We start from the raw sequence: 18432 nt of genomic DNA, 5'->3' as shown, positions 1-18432 counted from the left end.
CACCTAATAAGTGGCAACTAAATCATGCATTGTGTTTCATTGTTTATAAAGTCACTGTCAGAGATCAAGTTGAACACAAGTTGAAGTGGTGGGACAGATTTTAATCAGTAATGTACTATTGCAGTAGGGAAAAAAGTCCAGCATGAACTGAACTCAACTTCAGTTTGTACAGAGGTGACTGTGTATTTTAAAGAGGGAATAAAGAGCAGGTAAATGGGACCTGTGTAGCATCTAGCAAATGACAAAATTACAGAAAGCAGGAATCTGGGAATTGGTCCATGTGAAACTCGTCTGGATTTGCTAACGGTCGCTTCGGGAAGTTAGACTCCTCCCCTCTCACAGAAGCAGGGAGACAGAAGCTTTATCTTCAGGGATTGGCTGGAATAAACAATAAATTCTTTTGGCAGCCTTGAATTTTCCTAGTCCCCAACTTTAAGGGGACTAGGATCATGCTAGGAATGCAACCTTAAACTGTAGAGACCATGTTAATTTAAGTCTCTGTTGGCCCAGATCAGGGCCTGATCCAGGAGGCCACTCAGAAGAGCCTGGGTAGTTTGGGCGAGAGAATCTTTTGTCATTTTGCTCGTGTATAGAGAAGGGTCTGTTACCAGGAAATACATTTCTTTTTGTGGAAATTAGTTACTTTATTGCCTATTAGGTTACATGCAGTAATTCATTTAATGTTTTCAGTGATAGCTGCTAAGAAGAGTTCTGTTATTTCTCTGGTTTATCCCACCTCTTTTAATATCAAAGTAAAAATTCTCTATAAAGAACCATAAATAGTCATGTATGTGGATGTTCTCAGTACAACGTATCTTTAGTAATTGTTCAGAAATAAAGCTTTCCTACATTGTCTGGAAAATGTTTTTACACTGACTCTATAAAGAACAGTTTATAAGCATGCAGTTAGAGCCTTTTAATAAAACATTTAGCATTATTTGCACCTAATCTTAATTGCTTGTTTGTAGGGAGGAGTAGCGGAGAAGGCAATGGCAAGCCACTCCGGTACTCTTGCCTGGAAAATCCCATGGATGGAGGAGCCTGGTGGGCTGCAGTCCGTGGGGTCGCTGGGGGTCGGACACGACTGAGCGACTTCACTTTCACACGTTGGAGAAGGAAATGGCAACCCACTCCAGTGTTCTTGCCTGGAGAATCCCAGGGACGGGGGAGCCTGGTGGGCTGCCGTCTATGGGGTCGCATAGAGTCGGACACGACTGAAGTGACTTAACAGCAGCAGCAGCAGCAGGGAGGAGTAGATAAGACAAATGGGTCTTATACTTGAGAATGTGACCAATTCGTAGGATCTTATTGCAAGTTCAGAATCTTTAGCTGTTTTGCAATTTGTTAATATTTTTTCTTTTTTGATTGAGTGTATCTATTTACTAATCTGTATGTGCCTAATTATTGATCAGTGCCTTGAATGCCTACATCTGTTCTTCTGCGTAAAAACATATTCTGTTTTGAATAGAAATAAAATACATATTTAATAATAAAGTGAGAGAAACATATTTTTTTACTGAAGCTTTTACCTGCATCATGACATTTTTGTTAAATGCTGTCTATCCAAGAGCCATTAACACTTCAAAGTTCTTATTAGGTCTGAGAAAATTACAGATTTCACTTAATTCCTTGTATCCCCAGATCAACTTCTTAGTGATTATTTTTCTATATTGTCACTAAAATACATTGAATTCCCTTGGCTTATCTTTGAAAGAGTTGTGATATTCCTTTTCAGTAATTATAGAAAGCATAAAAAGCATTTTTACTGCTACCATACTTTGTTGGGATTTTATAGGATATATTGGAGTTTTAAGATATATAAATTACTGTTTTTAATTTATGAAATGAAAAGATATCTTAATCGAAATATTTAAAATTATAGGCATTTGATTCTTTTTAGGCATTTGGGCAATTGGTGTGTGGTGTGTGTGTGTTTAAGATACCAAGATTGAAGTATAGTTTAAAATTTTTATTCATTTAAAATTTTATATATTTTATAGAGTTTAGAATTTTTAAATTTAAAAATAATTTGATTTTAATCCCCTCTGTCTAGTGTTTGCTGACCCCACCATTTTCTTTACCCGTTACTGAACTTTTGAAACCACTTAATCACAGTGCATTCCGATACTCGAGTTACGTGAGGATATTTTTTTTTCCATCTTTGTGTCCTTTAAGCATTCCAAGATTTTATTGAACAAATAAAATAGTTTTTACTTAAAAATAAATTATAAGCACAATCAGCTTGCTAATTTTTCTCACCTTGTTATTTGCAGGTTTTGAATTAAAATATAAAAGTACACTGACTGGACACTGTGCTCCTGTTCTGGCTTGTGCTTTTTCTCATGATGGGCAGATGCTAGTTTCAGGGTAAGCTGTTTAATTCCCTTAAACCATTTAGGTATGAAATACAGTAGACTTACAGAAAAGTACATGAAACTTAAGAGAATAGCTTGATAAGTCACTGTACTGCAAACTTGCAGCTGCTTACTCAGGTCAAGAAATAGAACATTGCTGGTTTCTCTAGAATTCCTCTTCTTCCAAGTCTGCTTTCTGATGACAGTGCCTTAGGTCATGTGTAGCATTGCCTTTTCCTTTTAAATTGATCTGAAAACAGTCACACAATGTGAATTATTTTGTGTCTGGCTTCCTTTACTCAATATTATGTTTGTTTTCCAAGTGGTTGAGTGAATCTGATGTGTATGGAATGTGAAGTGGTTGTGCTCAGTTGCTTCAGTCACGTCTAACTGTTTGTGATCCTATGGACAGCAGCCTGCCAGGCTCCTCTGTCCATGGGATTCTCCAGGTAAGAATACTGGAGTGGGTTGCCATTTCCTCCTCCAATGGTATGTGATAGGAATCCAATTTCATTTCTTTCCATATGGGTATCCTGTTGTCCCAGTACAAAGTGAAAAGGTAATCTTTCCTTCACCATTTTAATATGCCATCTTGTCAGAAATCAGTGATCATATATGTGTGGTTCTTTTTCACAACCTGTTATTCTGTTCTGTTTATCATTGCTCTAATATCATTCTGTATTTCTGAGGTTTTATAACTTGGCTTTTCCTGACATTTGACACTTACATGTGAGTTTTAGAGTTAGCTTGTCATACTGTCTCTCCAGTTCCCTCCTCTGCACAAAAAAACCTGTTTGGAGTTTGATGGGGATTGTATTGAGTCTGATAAATTTGGGGAGAATTGATATCTTTCATGGTATATAGTCTCCAATCCATGAATGTGGCATATTTTTTTACTTGTCTTTTGACTTCTCTCGATAATATCTCTCAGTAGAAGATAATTTATTTGTTGCCCTCTATAGAGATCTTCCTCATCTTTTGTTATATTTATTCCAGGCTCTTTTTTGTTGCTATTATGAAAGATGTGGCTAATATAGGAAAATATATATGGAAAGACAATTGAGTTTTCTCTGACGATTCTAATTTTGAATTTTTTATATCCAAAATCATATCCTGTGTTAATGATGTTTTTTCTCTTCCTTTTTGATTCTTGCCTTCCCTTGTGGCTCAGTTGGTAAAGAATCCACCTGAAATGCGGTAGACCTGGGTTTGATCCCTAGGTTGGGAAGATATGCTGGAGAAGAGAAAGGCTACCCACTCCAGTTTTCTGGCCTAGAGAATTCCATAGACTGTATAGTCCATGGGGTTGTGAAGAATCAGACACGACTGAACGACTTTGACTTCACTTCACTTTGCTGAACTGGCTAACACTGCCAGGATAAGGAAAATAGTGATATAGCCAACCTTGTCTGACCTATTTTGCATAGGGAAAGCTTTCATTAAGTGTGATCACTGTTTTAGGAGATAAGCTTTATTAGCTCTTCTGTTTCTTCTAGTCTGTAATTTTTTTTTCATTAATAGGTGTTACAGTTCATCAAATGATTTTTCATGCATCTCTTGAGATCATATGATTTTTCTTCTTTATCCTATTAGTGTCATAAATTATGCTGATTTTTATAAATCTGGTTTATACATGTTAAACCAGTCTTGCTTTGTTGGAGTAAATACAACTTAGGACATACTATTTTTGTGTATTGCTATGGAGAAGGAAATGGCAACCCACTCCAGTGTTCTTGCCTGGAGAATCCCAGGGAGGGGGGAGCCTGGTGGGCTGCTGTCTCTGGGGTTGCACAGAGTTGGACACGACTGAAGCGACTTAGCAGAGCAGATAAAGAAGTCAGTTTTATTCTAACTGTAGCTTTTTGGATGTAATTCATATTTTTTTCACTGGCTGCTCACACATTTTATCTTACAGTTTTCTGCACATTTACTTTGTATATAGATTTGGGTTTCTTTTTGCTTAGTTTGCTTAGAATTTAATGAACTTCTTAAACTTGTCGACTATTTTATCACTTTGAGGAGAAATTCTTATTCATTGTCTCTTCCAGTATTGCCTCTGTCCTTTCCTTTCTAATTCTGGGACTCTAAATGCACAAAAGACCCTCTCACTGTAAAATTCTCTCGTTCTCTCTCCTGTATTTTTTATTCTGTTTCTTGAGCTTTGTTCCGAATGGTTTCATCTTTACTGATTCACTCCTTAGTTTTATCTAATGTGCTATTAAAGTGGTCCATTGAAAAATTCTTGATTTTTGGTTATTTTTTGATTCTAGAATTTTTATTTGGTTATTTTTCAGGTCTGCCATGTCAGTTATGATTTCTAGGTCTCTGTTGAAAATTCTATCTTGGCTTTTATTTTTCAAAGCTTTAATTTGTGAAGCTGTTGGTTTAGTACACAGTAGCATTATTCAGATCTTTGCAGTTTGATAACACAGGCCATAGCATTCAAACCCTCATTCATGTCTCTTTGCAGCAGTCTTGGCTCCAGCCAAGATATTTAAGCTTCTAACCTGTACTTGAAGTGTTCTGCACCAAGCCTGATAGTTCTTTCCTCCATATGTTCCAATCCTTGACAAATAATCAGCCACCTAATTAGATACATTGCCATTATTTTACATGTGAAAAACTCGTGAAATATTGATAGTTCATCATCAAACAGTATTTTTTTAAATTCTCCTTTAGCCTAGGATTGAAATTACTGCAAAGTTGAATTTCTTCTTACTGTTTTGGAAGATACATTATGCATTCTCTCTTAAGTTAATAACAAATTTGTTATGTGTGAAATTGACTTTCTTATATTCCCAGTTCTCTGCCAATTGCAATAGAGCATATAAAAGGAAGTAGAAGACAATGTTTGTGCCCTTGAAGTTGTTTTACTTCTCTATTCTGATTTTTGATATTCATAGTGATAACACTGCTGCTGCTGCTAAGTCGCTTCACTTGTGTCCGACTCTGTGCGACCCCATGGACTGCAGCCTTCCAGGCTCTGCCATCCATGGGATTTTCCAGGCAAGAGTACTGGAGTGGGTTGCCATTGCCTTCTCCGAGTGATAACACTGCAAGATCTTAATGTGCCCTTACCCTCTGAATTACAGAAGTGTCAAGTGATGCTCAATAATGTTTCTGTGTTAAGTTCATTTTACAGCATTCCTATTTCTTATTAACTTGTGTACATATATGAATCTTTAAAAAATTTGTTTTTAACTTTTGGCTGTGCTTCACTGCTGTGTGTAGGCTTTATCTAACTTTGGCAAGTGGGAGCTACTGTCTAGTTACAGTGCACGGGGCTTCTCATAGCAGTGGCTTCTCTTGTTTCAAAACATAGGCTCTAGAATGTGAGGGCTTCAGTAGTTGCAGCATACAGGCTTAGTTGCTCCACAGCATGTGGGATCTTTCCGATCCAGGAATCAAACCAGTGTCCCCTGCTTTGCAAGGTGGATTCTTAACCACTGGACCACCAGTGAAGCCATATATATGTGAATTTTAATTAACCCATTATATCAACTAGAATAATGTGCCTTTCCTAAGTCATTCTGGATAAGTGGAGTTTTACATTATGAAGTGCTCTTGGAATGTGGTGCTGTTCTAGGCCACATTCAAATATTCTTCTAGATGTTTTTAGTTTATTTGGATAAATGTATAAGCAGGCAAATGGGTTGGAAATGTAAATTAGTGAAGTATAAACATTTAATTTTTAGGAGAATTGAGAGATGCTTAAATCATACTTGATTAATGGATAGATAGCCAGATAGCTGGTCAATGAGAGAGAGATTCCATTTATGACTAAAAGTCATTGGTAAGATAGAATGGATACATATGATAAAGAGGGAGTCAGTGGGAAAAAGAGATTAGGATAAAAATACATGTGAATATAAGTGACTAGACAAGAAAAAAATAAATGAACAGAATAGGATTGTAGGACAGAAAGTGTACTAAGGAAGTTGTATAGGGTTTAGATTTGGGATGGCCATGTAAAAATCAGTATAGAATTTGTATATACAGATGTTAGAGACGTGGGAAACAGAAAAGACATTGCAAAAGGCAGGAAATTTTTGAGTAGATTAAAATGTATGATAAAGAGGAATAAGGGAAAATGAAGCTGGAAAAATAGATTGTAGAGATGATAGTGAAAGTATCTCAGTTGTGTCCGACTCTTTGCAACCCCAGGGACTATACAGTCCATGGAATTCTTCAGGCCAGAATACTGGTGTGGGTAGCCTTTCCCTTCTCCAGGGGCTCTTCCCAATCCAGGGATTTAACCCAGGTCTCCCGCATTGCAGGCAGATTCTTTACCAGCTCAGTTACCAGGGAAGAGATGATAGAGGATATCATTAGAATTTCATGTAGTAGATTTAGGAGAACTATTGAAACTTTTAAAGCATGTCTAACACACATTTCTTGGCTGTCAAAAATGGGTGAAGTAAAGACACTGAATGATCGTTTAGGACCGTAGTTCTCATTGCTTTTTGGTCTTAGGATTCCTTGACACTCTTAAGTTCTTGAGGACTCTTCCAAGGAGCTTTTGCTCAACATGTGAGGGTTACATATATTGCTATTTACAGAAAATAAAGCTAAGGAGATTCTAAAACATTTTTAATTTATTTAAAAACAACAATAATAAACTCATTGCATATTAACAGATCACTTTCCTTAGGAGAAATAAAACAAAACATAGAAAAGTGGCATTCTTTTACATTTATGAATATCTCTTCAATATTGGATTAGTGGAAAGTACATAGATTCTCATATCTGTTTTACACATTTCATTAGCTCTCAGGGCTATGATGGAATCATATGTCATCGAGCAAAATGCGTAGGAACTTTTTCTCTGCATCTTCCTACACATCTCTCCTCTGTTAATTTTCCTCTAGCCCCTTAGAATTTGTCTTTTGTTTCCTGCTTGCTTCTCTTGATCCAGCCAGATAAAATAAATATTTTATGAATTAGCTTATATTCCAGCAGGAAGAGTCTGTCTTTGTAATCCAAATGGAGGCTGCCTCTTTCCAAAGATTCTCTGTTCTAGTAGTTAGAATTCTTTAGAAATCAGTTTGAGAATGGCCATCATTGTTAAAAGTTGAGTTCAAAAAGAACACCGTTTTTTCTTCTTGAATTGAAAACTAATAAGAGAGAAATACTGGGTAGACACACTAGATAACAGGAAAGTAGAACTGCAGTCAACTTGCTTACCTGCTCTTGGGTGGCATGTACCACCTAATACTTTCCCTGCAAGGGTAGTTCAGAAAAAAAGAAAATCCAGGAGAGGCTGAGCCACATGGCCCAGTGTCTTCCCCAGACTTTATAGTCACATGTCATCCCTTTTCTTCTAAGCAAAGAAGGGAGAATACAGACCAGAAATCTTATTCCTGAAAGAGTGGGAAGTAAATGTTCCCCTCTTCTCAACAAGATGCTTATTTATGTTTCTTTTTCTTTTATAAATGTATAGAACAGAGTTTTATTGTCATAAATTAGTAGTAGCTTAACAACCACCCTCTCTCACTCAGCAGTGACTATCGTGAGAAGGCTTAAGGTCACCTTTCCAAAACTCAAATTGTCATTTATTTCTCTGTACTCTCTACAACATTGTTAACAAAACTGTTGAATAAGTTAGTTAGCTAGACAGAGTCCACGTTAAGAGTTTGTTTATCATGAGGATTATCAGATATTACATGACTTGAAAAACAGATGTCTTATGAAAACTGTAGTGAATTCTGAATGACCATGCCATCTATTTTATAAGTTTTTAGGCTAAAACTGTCAAGGTGTGTAATCAATATGGATCAGTTTTAATTTTAATACATTCATAGGAGATGGTCTAGGAAGTGTAAAATCCAGAAACATGGGTACTGATTTTTAATCCCAGCCCTGCCATGTACTAGCAGTGCAACCTGGAACAAGTCTAGTTCCATATCTTCTCTCAGCTTCATTTTTCTAAATTATAAAATGGGGAAAATCAGAATACTTTGCTCATAAGATTGTTATGAAGCTTAACTAAGAAAATTCAGGTAAAGCATTTATTACTTATATTTGGGGCACAATAATTGCTCAGTCTAGGTATATTAAATATATGTTCCAATGATATTGTTGTTGTTCAGTCTCTAAGTCATGTCTGACTCTTCGTGACCCCAGGAATGCAGCTCACCAGGCTTCCCTGTCCTTCACTATCTCCTGGAGCTTGCTCAGATTCATGTCCGTTGTGTCGGTGATGCCATCCAACCATCTCATCCTCTGTTGCCCCCTTCTCCTCCTGCCCTTAATTTTCCCCAGCATCAGGGACTTATCCAGCGAGTCAGCTCTTCACATCAGGTGGCCACGCAGTCCTTCCAATGAATATTCAAGGTTGATTTCCTTTAGGGTAGACTGGTTTGATCTCCTTGCTGTCCAAGGGACTCTCAAGAGTCTTCTCCAACACCACAGTTTGAAAGCATCAATTCTTTGGTTCTCAGCCTTCTTTATTGTCCAACTGTTAAATCTGTACATGACTACTGGAGAAACCTTAGCTTTGACTGTATGGAACTTTGTTGGCAAAGTGATGTCTCTGTTTTTTTAATATGCTGTTTAGTTTGTCATAACTTTTTTCCAAGGAGCAAACATCTTTTAATTTCATGGCTGCAGTCACCGTTTGCAGTGACATTGGAGTCCAAGAAAATAAAATCTGTCACTGTTTCCATTTGTTTCCCCATCTATTTGCCATGGAATGATGGGACTGGATGCCATGACCTTAGTTTTTTGAATGTTGCGTTTTAAGCCAACTTTTTCACTCTTTCACTTTCATCAAGAGGCTGTTTAGTTTCTCTTTGCTTTTTGCCATTAGAGTGGTATCATTTGCATATCTGAGGTTGTTGATATTTCTCCCTGCAATCTTAATTCCAGCATGTGATTCATCCGGGCCGGCATTTTGCATGATGCACTCTGCATGTAAGTTAAATAAGCAGGGTGACAATATACATCCTTGATGTACTCTTTCCCCAATTATTTTTATGTATTTTTTGTAATCCAGAGCATTGGGCATGTGTATAACACATAACATTAATTTATCCCCTGATTTTCTGACTTCCGCTTTTTCTCAGTTAAGTTTCAGCTGTTGATCTATATTGAGGAGCATTATGAAACAGCTGTTTGAAACTTACCGTGTTCATTCAGGATGAGTTGTTGGGGATTATGTTTCATGGAATCATCTCTGTAAAGACCTTGGGGGAAATAATTCCTATAGATGTCAGTCTAAACAACTGACGTCCCTTTCCTGAGCATTGGGTTTGTGTTTCTATCTTAAACTGTATAACAGATGGTGTTTCCTTTTTTGAATTGCTATTGAAGAAGCTCAGAAACAGATTTGCAGCCCTTTAATAGCAAAGTGGACTCTATGTTGTGATATATATTTTGAATACTAATCTTTTTTTTAAATATATATATTTTATTGAAGTATAGTTGACTTACAGTGTTTCAGATTCACAGCAAGGTGATTCAGTTATACAAAACACATATTATTTTTGAAATTATTTTCCATCATAGGTTACTATAAGATATTGACTATAGTTCCCTGTACTATACAGTAAATTTTTGTTGCATATCTATTTCATTATATTCACACTAAGACAAGTGGAATCAAAATGTCATAATATTTTTAGTTAGGCAAAAATTCATAAGTTTTCTAAAATATTTATATTATACATATATTTATATATGTATACAAAAGCTTTTCTACTACACTTGCTGAAGGCTTGAGAAAGAACATGAAAAAAAGAGATGGAGAAATTGAGAACATAAACTAAATGAAAAGAGAGCACTGAATGTGAAATGGGAAAAAGTGAAACAAACTAGATAAAAGTAAAAGATTATCATACAGTCCAGTTGTTTTTAAACATGACTGCTCATTAGAAACATCTGAAGCTTTGGAGAAAAGCAGTACCTGAGCATTTGTATTTTTTAAAAAATTGCAAGATAATTCTAGTATGCATCTGGATTTTAAAAAGTGATTACAGGTTTTTCTATTAGATCCCAGCTTTGGTGAGATAGAGGTCTATTATTTTTCTGTTGACCAATCATGATACAATGGTATTAAGTGAGTAATAGTTACATAATCACAATAGTAAAAGATGTTTATCAGTTTTCACAAATCAATAGCAGATAAAAGTTAAAAGTACAGTCGCAAGCCATAATGGGAACGTGATTAACCTAACTATATAAAATAATTACTTACAATTTAGGGGGTCAGTGGTAAGTGTACATATATGCACATGTTTTCATCCACCCAGCCAGTCTGTATTTTTTGGTGCATTTAATCCATTTACATTTTAGATAATTATTGATATGTATGATCCTGTTACCATTTTCTTAATTGTTTGGGGTTTACTTTCTGTGGGTCTTTTCCTTGTTTCCTGTCTAGAAACGGTCCTTTATCATTTGTTGTAAAGCTGATTTGGTGGTGCTGAATTCTCTTAACTTTTGCTTGTCTGGAAAGCTTTTGATTTCTTCATCAAAGCTGAAGGGAGAGTCTTGCTGGGTAGAGTATTCTTGGTTGTAGGTTCTTCCCTTTCATCACTTTAAATATGTCATGCCATTCCCTTCTAATTTGTAGAGTTTCTGTTGAGAAATCAGCTGATAGCTTGATGGGAGTTCCCTTGTATGTTGTCATTTTTTCGCTTGGTGCGTTTAATATTTTCTTTCTTTAATTTTTGTCACTTTTATTACTATGTACCTCGGTGTGTTCCTCCTTGGGTTTATCCTTCCTGGGACTCTCTGTCCTTCCTGGACTTGGTTGACTACTTCCTTTCCCATGTTCAGGAAGTTTTCAGCTATTACCTCTTCAAATCCTTCCTCTCTCTCCTCCTCCTGGGACACCTATAGTTTGAGTGTTGGTGCGTTTAGTGTTGTCCCAGAGGTCTCTGAGGCTGTCTTCATTTCTTTTCATTCTTTTTCCTATGTTCTGTGACGGTGATCTCCACCATTACGTCCTCTAGATTATTTATCCTTTCTTCTGTCTCAGTTATTCTGCTGTTGATTCCTTTAGTGATTCATATCTGTTTGTTTGTTCTTTAGTTTCTCTTGTACTCTTCTGTAAGCAGAGTTGAAGTTTTAGAGTGCCATAAAATGGTGGGAAAGGAGTAACAAAAGACTTGGCAACTAATGCATCCTTTGTAAGGGAGAAAGTGGGGTGAGGGTGACGGCAGATTGTGGTGGAATGTGAGTGCTGAAAGAGTTCTATGTAGCACAGGCAGGATATGTATAAACTGGGGCACCAAATATTTAGAGCATTTATTTTATATTGGTGCAGGTCCTATTCAGGGAATACTTCGAAGTTTTATATTTAGTAATTTCAAGGTATTTTATGTCTGTTTATAGTGGTAATCATTATTTTCTTTCTTTGAAACCCAAATCTCAAAAACTGAAAACTATTTATTTTTCCCTAATAGTAATTTCCTTCCCTCCGAATCTGATCAGTTATCAAATTTCATTACACCTCTTTTGAATAGGAGGTGAGTTTAAAATCCTTTTAGTCTCTAAGGGTCTGCAGGTCTCTGCCCATAATCTCTATTCTTCTTGTTCAGATTCCGTAGACTCAAAGAGTTCTTCATGCTTGGCCTTTTGCTTCTCACATTCATTTTTATCCCTCATCAGCAAGTGAACCTGTTTCATTTTTATCATGTCTGTCTGTTACCTACAGGATCGTTTACTGATAATCTAGCTTCTCAAGTGATATACATCGTTAGGATGAGTTAGTTTTAATTGCAGTATTGGTAATCTCAGAAAATAGAATTTCCTTTCTGTTTAAGGATGGTAAGAAGTAATAGAGTTTTCCCTAAGAATTTTAGATATTCCAGTGATAATACCTTATATCGTGAAGAATTTAGGACTAAATAGTGTCTGTGGGGCTTCCCAGGTGGTGCTAATGGTAAAGAACCTGCCTGCCAGTGCAGGAAATGTAAGAGATACAGGTTTGATCCCTGGCTCGGGAAGATCCCGTGGAGAAGGAAATGGCAACCCACTACAGTATTCTTGCTGGAGAAGCCCATCAACAGAGGAGACTGGCAGGCTATGGTCCATAAAGTCGCTAAAGTGTCTTAGCTCACACACACACAAGAGTGTCTATAAATCATGTCTGGCTGTGAATATTAGCTGCTAATATTTTCAGTGTTTTTTGGCTGTTTTTTTGGTTTAGCATTTAATGCTCTGATTCTGTTTTTTACCATCCAGAATGCATCTATATGCTTCTCACTTGTGTTTCATTTTATGTTTGAACAAAGTCTAATTTCTATTTTGAACTTATGGCAAAGATTCTGTTGTCAAAATCCATTACCAATGCTACAGAGACTGCTAAATAAAGAATTTTCAAAGAAATATTAAGCCTTAAAATAGGTGTGACTCCTGTGGTCAGACTATAATGAGCTACTTTTAATAATAATAAAAATGCTGTTAAAATTGTACAGAGAGCAGTAACACTTGTTATGTTTTCTCACTTTGCAACATATGGTGGCATAACAACTGTATCCAAAGGGGGGGAAAATACCACGTACAAACACATTTATCTGTTGTTTTTGATTATGTAATTTGTTACGGTATTGCATTTTTCTTTGTATGATAATTTTTTTTCACTACTAGAATAATCCCAGATGTTTTAATTTTTATAGCATTGAAAGAAATCATGTAGGGTCTAAATAAAGTTTAGAATTACAGTTTTAAAAAAATGAGTCACATACATATTGACTAGTAATTAAGACACAGCTATATCAATAAAGAACAATGCTATCCAGAATAAAAATCAAGTAGCAACTGATAGGTTTCCCTTGTAGTGGTTTTTCCCTTTGAGTTATTAACGTCATATGAAACTGTGTCTTATTTATTCATTATAAATGCTTACTCTGTTTAGGGTTATATAGTATGAATAACATGTGCTGGTGTTTAATAAAGTTTATAACTTTCTGATAAATTTGGTATATGGTATATAGTTTTTTAAAATAAGTTTTTACAATGAAAAATAGACTGCATTCTGAATGTGTGCATATCAAAATTTCAGCCTTTTCTTAAAAAGTTATTAAAATGATTTAAATATACAAATTCTGTACTTCATTTTTGTAGAACTTTTCACCCATGATCTTTTTTTTTTTCTCTTAAAGATCAGTGGATAAGTCAGTTATAGTGTATGATACTGTAAGTACTTCACATCTTGTGTGATCTTTATAAATTATGTTTGCTTGTTAGGCTGCTGAATTTCAAGTTGAGTTAGGCAGGATAAGGAAAATGTGTGTTAAAAAGATAATATATACATTTCAGAAATGCTAAAATAGTTATGTAAGTAAGGTATTGGTTCTGGGTCAAGCCCTGAAATATTTCAATAATGGTTTTAAGATAGATATTTAATCTGATAAAAGAAAATATCAATTTAAAGAGCACCAGTATCCAAAAGATTACTTTAAATCAATTATTCTTAAACTCTTACACCAGGGTTTCATAACAACAAAGAATTATTTACTGGAGGGTAAGACTATACTTCTAGGTATCATTTCTAATAGTTCGTTACTATATATCGGAGGGTTTTGGTAGGGCTTAGCTGAAAGCTGAAAGTGACCCACTGCTTTAGAGTTGCATAGTATAAGGAAGAGTAGGTTATAATGAATTTGGAGAAATGGGACTTTTTGGTAGATACATGTGACTAAAGACGGGGTGGAAGAAAATGAATGTTTAATATACTGTGAAAATATTCTCTGAGAGAAATCCGTGTTGAGTGGACCCTTACAGTGGTCAAATTTAGGTTGTAGCTATGCCAGCAGATGAAACAGAGTTGTGAATCATCAGTGAGTGTGTGGCAAGTAAGAAAGCTAATAAGCTAGTCCTGCTCATGGACGTTCCAGTCACTGAGAGTTCTGGCAGGAAATGGGAACGAGTACTCAAACGAGGTGAGGTAGATCCTTACTATTTCTCAGAAAGCTTTCATGAACAGTTTCACAGAAACAGCTAAAACATTAAACTTCCTCTGTAAAATATGTATATGAGTCTCAGTTAAATACATCTCTAGATACTGGATGGCCAGCTAAGTGCACTCAGAATGGAAGTGATTAATTTCTACTCACTGGTCTGCAGTGGGTACAAGTCAAATGCCATAACAAAAATACAAATTATTTCATGGTTACTATTAGTTAAGACATATCAGCCAGGACTATATTAATCTAAAAATTTTAGCAGACAGCAGTAGTAATAATTGAGAAAGAATAAAATACGTACTTGATGATATTATTAGTTGTAAATGCTATTCCCTATTCATTGGATAAGTTTCAGCTTATATTAATGACTCAGTAATATTGGAATACATAGAGTATATAAACCATTCAGGTCAAGCAAGTCTTTGTTAGTAACTTTACTGTTGCCTGAGTAAATATAAAGCTGTTTGTTCTGTTATTTTTTCAGAATACTGAGAATATACTTCACACCCTGACTCAGCACACCAGGTCTGAACTTAACCTTGCTTTGTATTAATGTAATTAAAAAATTGGTCTAAGGATATATAATAGTTGTTTTTATTAACTAGGTATGTCACAACTTGTGCCTTTGCACCCAATATCCTTTTACTTGCTACTGGTTCAATGGACAAAACAGTGAACATCTGGCAATTTGACACGGAAGCACTTTGCCAAGGTTAGTAAGGATATCATGTTTAACAACACCACCACCATTCACCATTAAAATCAGAAATTCAGTAATTTTTTGACAAATTATTCATGTTGCTTTTTTCAATATAAAGCATACATCCAAAGTTAATATAGCTTAAAAGTAATTTTAGAGAACCCAGTGTTAAAGTTACCCAGTCGTCTATGTTAAAACTGTTGGTAAATGCTTTTGGGTACACGCTCAGTTACATCATACCTCCCATAGTTTTGTAAGCTCTTTATTTATACTCTGAACTGATTTTTCAGATATTAATAAATATAGCATAGAACAAAGTAGAAATGATTGTTTTATCCTAGTGGTTTCATTTTTAGTTTCATTAAGCAGCACTGACACAATTTAGAAGTTTTATTTTATCACTGTCAAAATTAGCTAACTAGGGGTGCTGATATGCAGATGCAGATCAAATATAATACTTCTGCTGATGCCAGTTTTATATAATGATAAACTTTTTCTGGAGTGAAAAGAGCTCAAAAGAGTCACATTTAATTAAATAATGGTTTAATTAAATGTAGTGTTTGATTTTTAAAAAAATTTTTTTAAAGATGTTAAAGTAGAAAACACAGATTTGAGAACATTTTGTTTACTTTTTAATACAAAGTGAGAATCTTTATTTTGGGCTTCCCTGGTGGTACTGGGGTAAAGAACCCACCTGCCAATGTAGGAGACTTAAAGAGATGTGGGTTCAATCCTGGGGTCTGGAAGGTCCCCTGGAGGAAGACATGGCAACCCACTCTAGTATTCTTGCCCAGAGAGTCCCTTGGACAGAGGAGCCTGGAGGACTACAGTCCATAGGGTTGCAAAGAGTTAGACATGACTGAAGCCATTTAGCACACATGCAGGAGAATCTTTATAAAGGATATGCTTTTGCTTATTATTTCACTTACCTTTTTGTTTATGAGTGTTCTTTTGTTTTTTAAGCAAAGATCCCAGATCAACCAAAGCAATTTACTGAAAATTGGTCAGAGGATGATGTCTCAAACTGGCTTTGTGCCGAAGGTTTAGAAGACCTCGTTGATATTTTTAAAATGAATAACATTGATGGAAGAGAATTATTGAATCTTACAAAAGAAAGTCTCGCTGATGATTTGAAAATAGGTAAGACTAGTGAAAGAAAGTCTTAAAAACTTTTAATAATTTACTGTGAGATTGGTTTTAATGGCATTAATGGTTCCCTCTTAGTATTCTTATTCTAGCACATTAGTTATTCTGGAATGTGCTTCTGTATAAAGGAGAGTGTGTTTTTAGTTGATTATAGAAAAGAAATATTATATACTATTTTTTAGGTAATTAAAGCCACCATGTAACTAATTTTTCAAACGTGTTTTTTAAGTTGCAATATAATTCACCCTTTTACAGGTGTACAGTATTATACTAAGTGACTCTTAGTATACTATTCACAGATTTGTCCAACTATTGCAACTGTCTCATTCCAGATCAATTTTACCACTTCAGAAAGAAACCCCATGCCCATCAGCAGTCATTCCTGTTTCCTTTCTCTCTAGCTCCCGGCAACCACTAATCTACTTCTTGTCTCTAAGGAATTGCCTGTTCTTGACATTTCATATAATGTCAAGGCCTGCTGTGCCTAGCCTCTTTTGCTTAGCATGTTCTCAAAGATTCATAAACGTTGTAGTATATATTAGTACTTCATTTTTATAGCTGAATAATATTTCATTATATGAGTTATCACCTTTTACTCATCCTTTCATTAGTTGATTGAATTTAGATTGTTCTCATTTTTAAGGTTTTTTAAATTATGCTACTTTGAACATTCATGTACAAGTTTTATGTGGGCATCTATTTTCAGTTTTCTTGGATGTTACTGATTTATATCCACAGAACTTAACCAGAAGAAGACATAGTCTTTTGTAATTGGGGGCCGGGAGTGAGTATTATTAAATTTCATTTCTTAGAAAGCAAAGACGCTTACCAGCTAAACCCTCGGTGTGTGTAATGGGCAATATTTGACTATATATGCTTTAACTCTGAAAAAGCATCTGACTCTTAAGATGACAAATTAAATTGGCCATCAGCTCCTGTACTCTCTTCACTATCCCTCCCATAGTACTGGAAATGTTGTGTATTTGAGAATTGATGGAGTCTAGCTACAAATCGCATCAAAAATATAGAACTTGTTCGAGTGGAATTGGTGGGTCTTATGGTAGCTCTATGCTTGCATTTGAAGAACTGCCAAGATTGTTTTCTAAAGCAACTGTGCTTTTTTTTTTTTAAAGTAATCTCTTTCTTTAAAAAAAATTATTTATTTTTGGCTGTACTAGGTCTTTGTTGGCTGCACACAGGCTTTCCTAGTTGCATTGAGCAGGGACTACCCTCTAGTTGCAGTGCACGGGCTTCTTATTGCAGTGGCTTCTCCTGTTGCAGAGGATGGGTTCCAGGGTACTCAGGCTTCAGTAGTTGTGGCACATGGGCTTAGTTGCCTTGTGGCATGTGGGATCTTCCCAGACCAGCAATCAAACTGTGTCCCTTGCATTGGTAGGCAGATTCTTAACTACCGGACCACCAAGGAAGCCCCTCATTGTGGTTTTGATATGCATTTTTCTGATGTCTAGAGATGTTGAACAGTTTTCCATGTGCTTGTTACCCATTTATATATCAAATTGGAGATCACTGTCATGTTAAACAGTATTAATTCTTCTAATCCATAAGCATAGGATATTTTTCAGATCTTCTTAATTTGTTTCAAAAGTGCTTTGTAATTTTCAGTGTACAAGTCATTTTTTTTAACTGTGTAATTCAGTACTTTTTCATATACTCATAGAATTGTTTAACTACCACTATATAATTTCAGAACATTTTTGTCTTCCCCAAAGAACCCCATTCATTTCTCATTCTAGCCTTTTGACAACCACTGAGTCGGACATGACTGAGCGACTGAACTGAACTGAACTGAATCTATCTGTTGTAGAAATAAGATTTATCTATTTTGGACATTTTTTGTAAGTGAAACTAAACAACATGTGGCCTTTTGTATCTGGTTTCTTTTATTTAACCTCAGGGATTTTGTATGTACTTCATTCCTTTTTATGGCTGAATAATATTCCATTGTATGGCTGAAACACATTTTGTTTATTCATACATCAGTTGATGGACATTTGGGTTGTTTCTGTTTTTTGGCTATTAACAATAATGTTGCTACGAATATGTATGTATGAGTTTTTGTGTGAGTATCTTTTTTATTTGCCTTGGGTATATGATTAAAATAATTTTTTTTACTATTTACTATTTTGAGGAACTGCCAGACTGTTTTCCAAAGTAGCTGTACTATTTTACATTCCCACAAGCAATGTGTGAGGTTTCCAATTTCTTCACCTCTTTGTCAACACTGTTTTCTAGCTATCTTCTTGATTATAGGTGTTCAATAGATGTGAAGTGGTATTTCATTGTGGTTTTGATTTGCATT

At 35.5% G+C, this 18432-nt stretch overlaps 1 protein-coding gene across 4 annotated transcripts in view; it reads left to right on the top strand.

The window, feature by feature from the left end:
• WDSUB1 (WD repeat, sterile alpha motif and U-box domain containing 1) overlaps positions 1-18432 on the top strand; it is a 79671-nt gene that overhangs the window by 16711 nt on the left and 44528 nt on the right. For 3 of the 4 annotated variants that reach the window (XM_055397099.2, XM_055397097.2, XM_055397098.2), the window contains exons 5-9: positions 2274-2367; positions 13463-13496; positions 14751-14791; positions 14872-14978; positions 15930-16106. In XM_055397099.2, coding sequence (XP_055253074.1) covers positions 2274-2367; positions 13463-13496; positions 14751-14791; positions 14872-14978; positions 15930-16106 — 453 coding nt within the window. The remainder of the gene's footprint in view (positions 1-2273; positions 2368-13462; positions 13497-14750; positions 14792-14871; positions 14979-15929; positions 16107-18432) is intronic. The other variant, XM_055397100.2, reaches the window with a different exon arrangement.

This window comes from Moschus berezovskii, chromosome 2 (assembly GCF_049115385.1).
Source record: "Moschus berezovskii isolate FMDL1 chromosome 2, NW_MosBer_1.0, whole genome shotgun sequence".
NCBI lineage: Eukaryota > Metazoa > Chordata > Mammalia > Artiodactyla > Moschidae > Moschus > Moschus berezovskii.
This window is presented reverse-complemented; position numbering and strand designations above follow the sequence as displayed.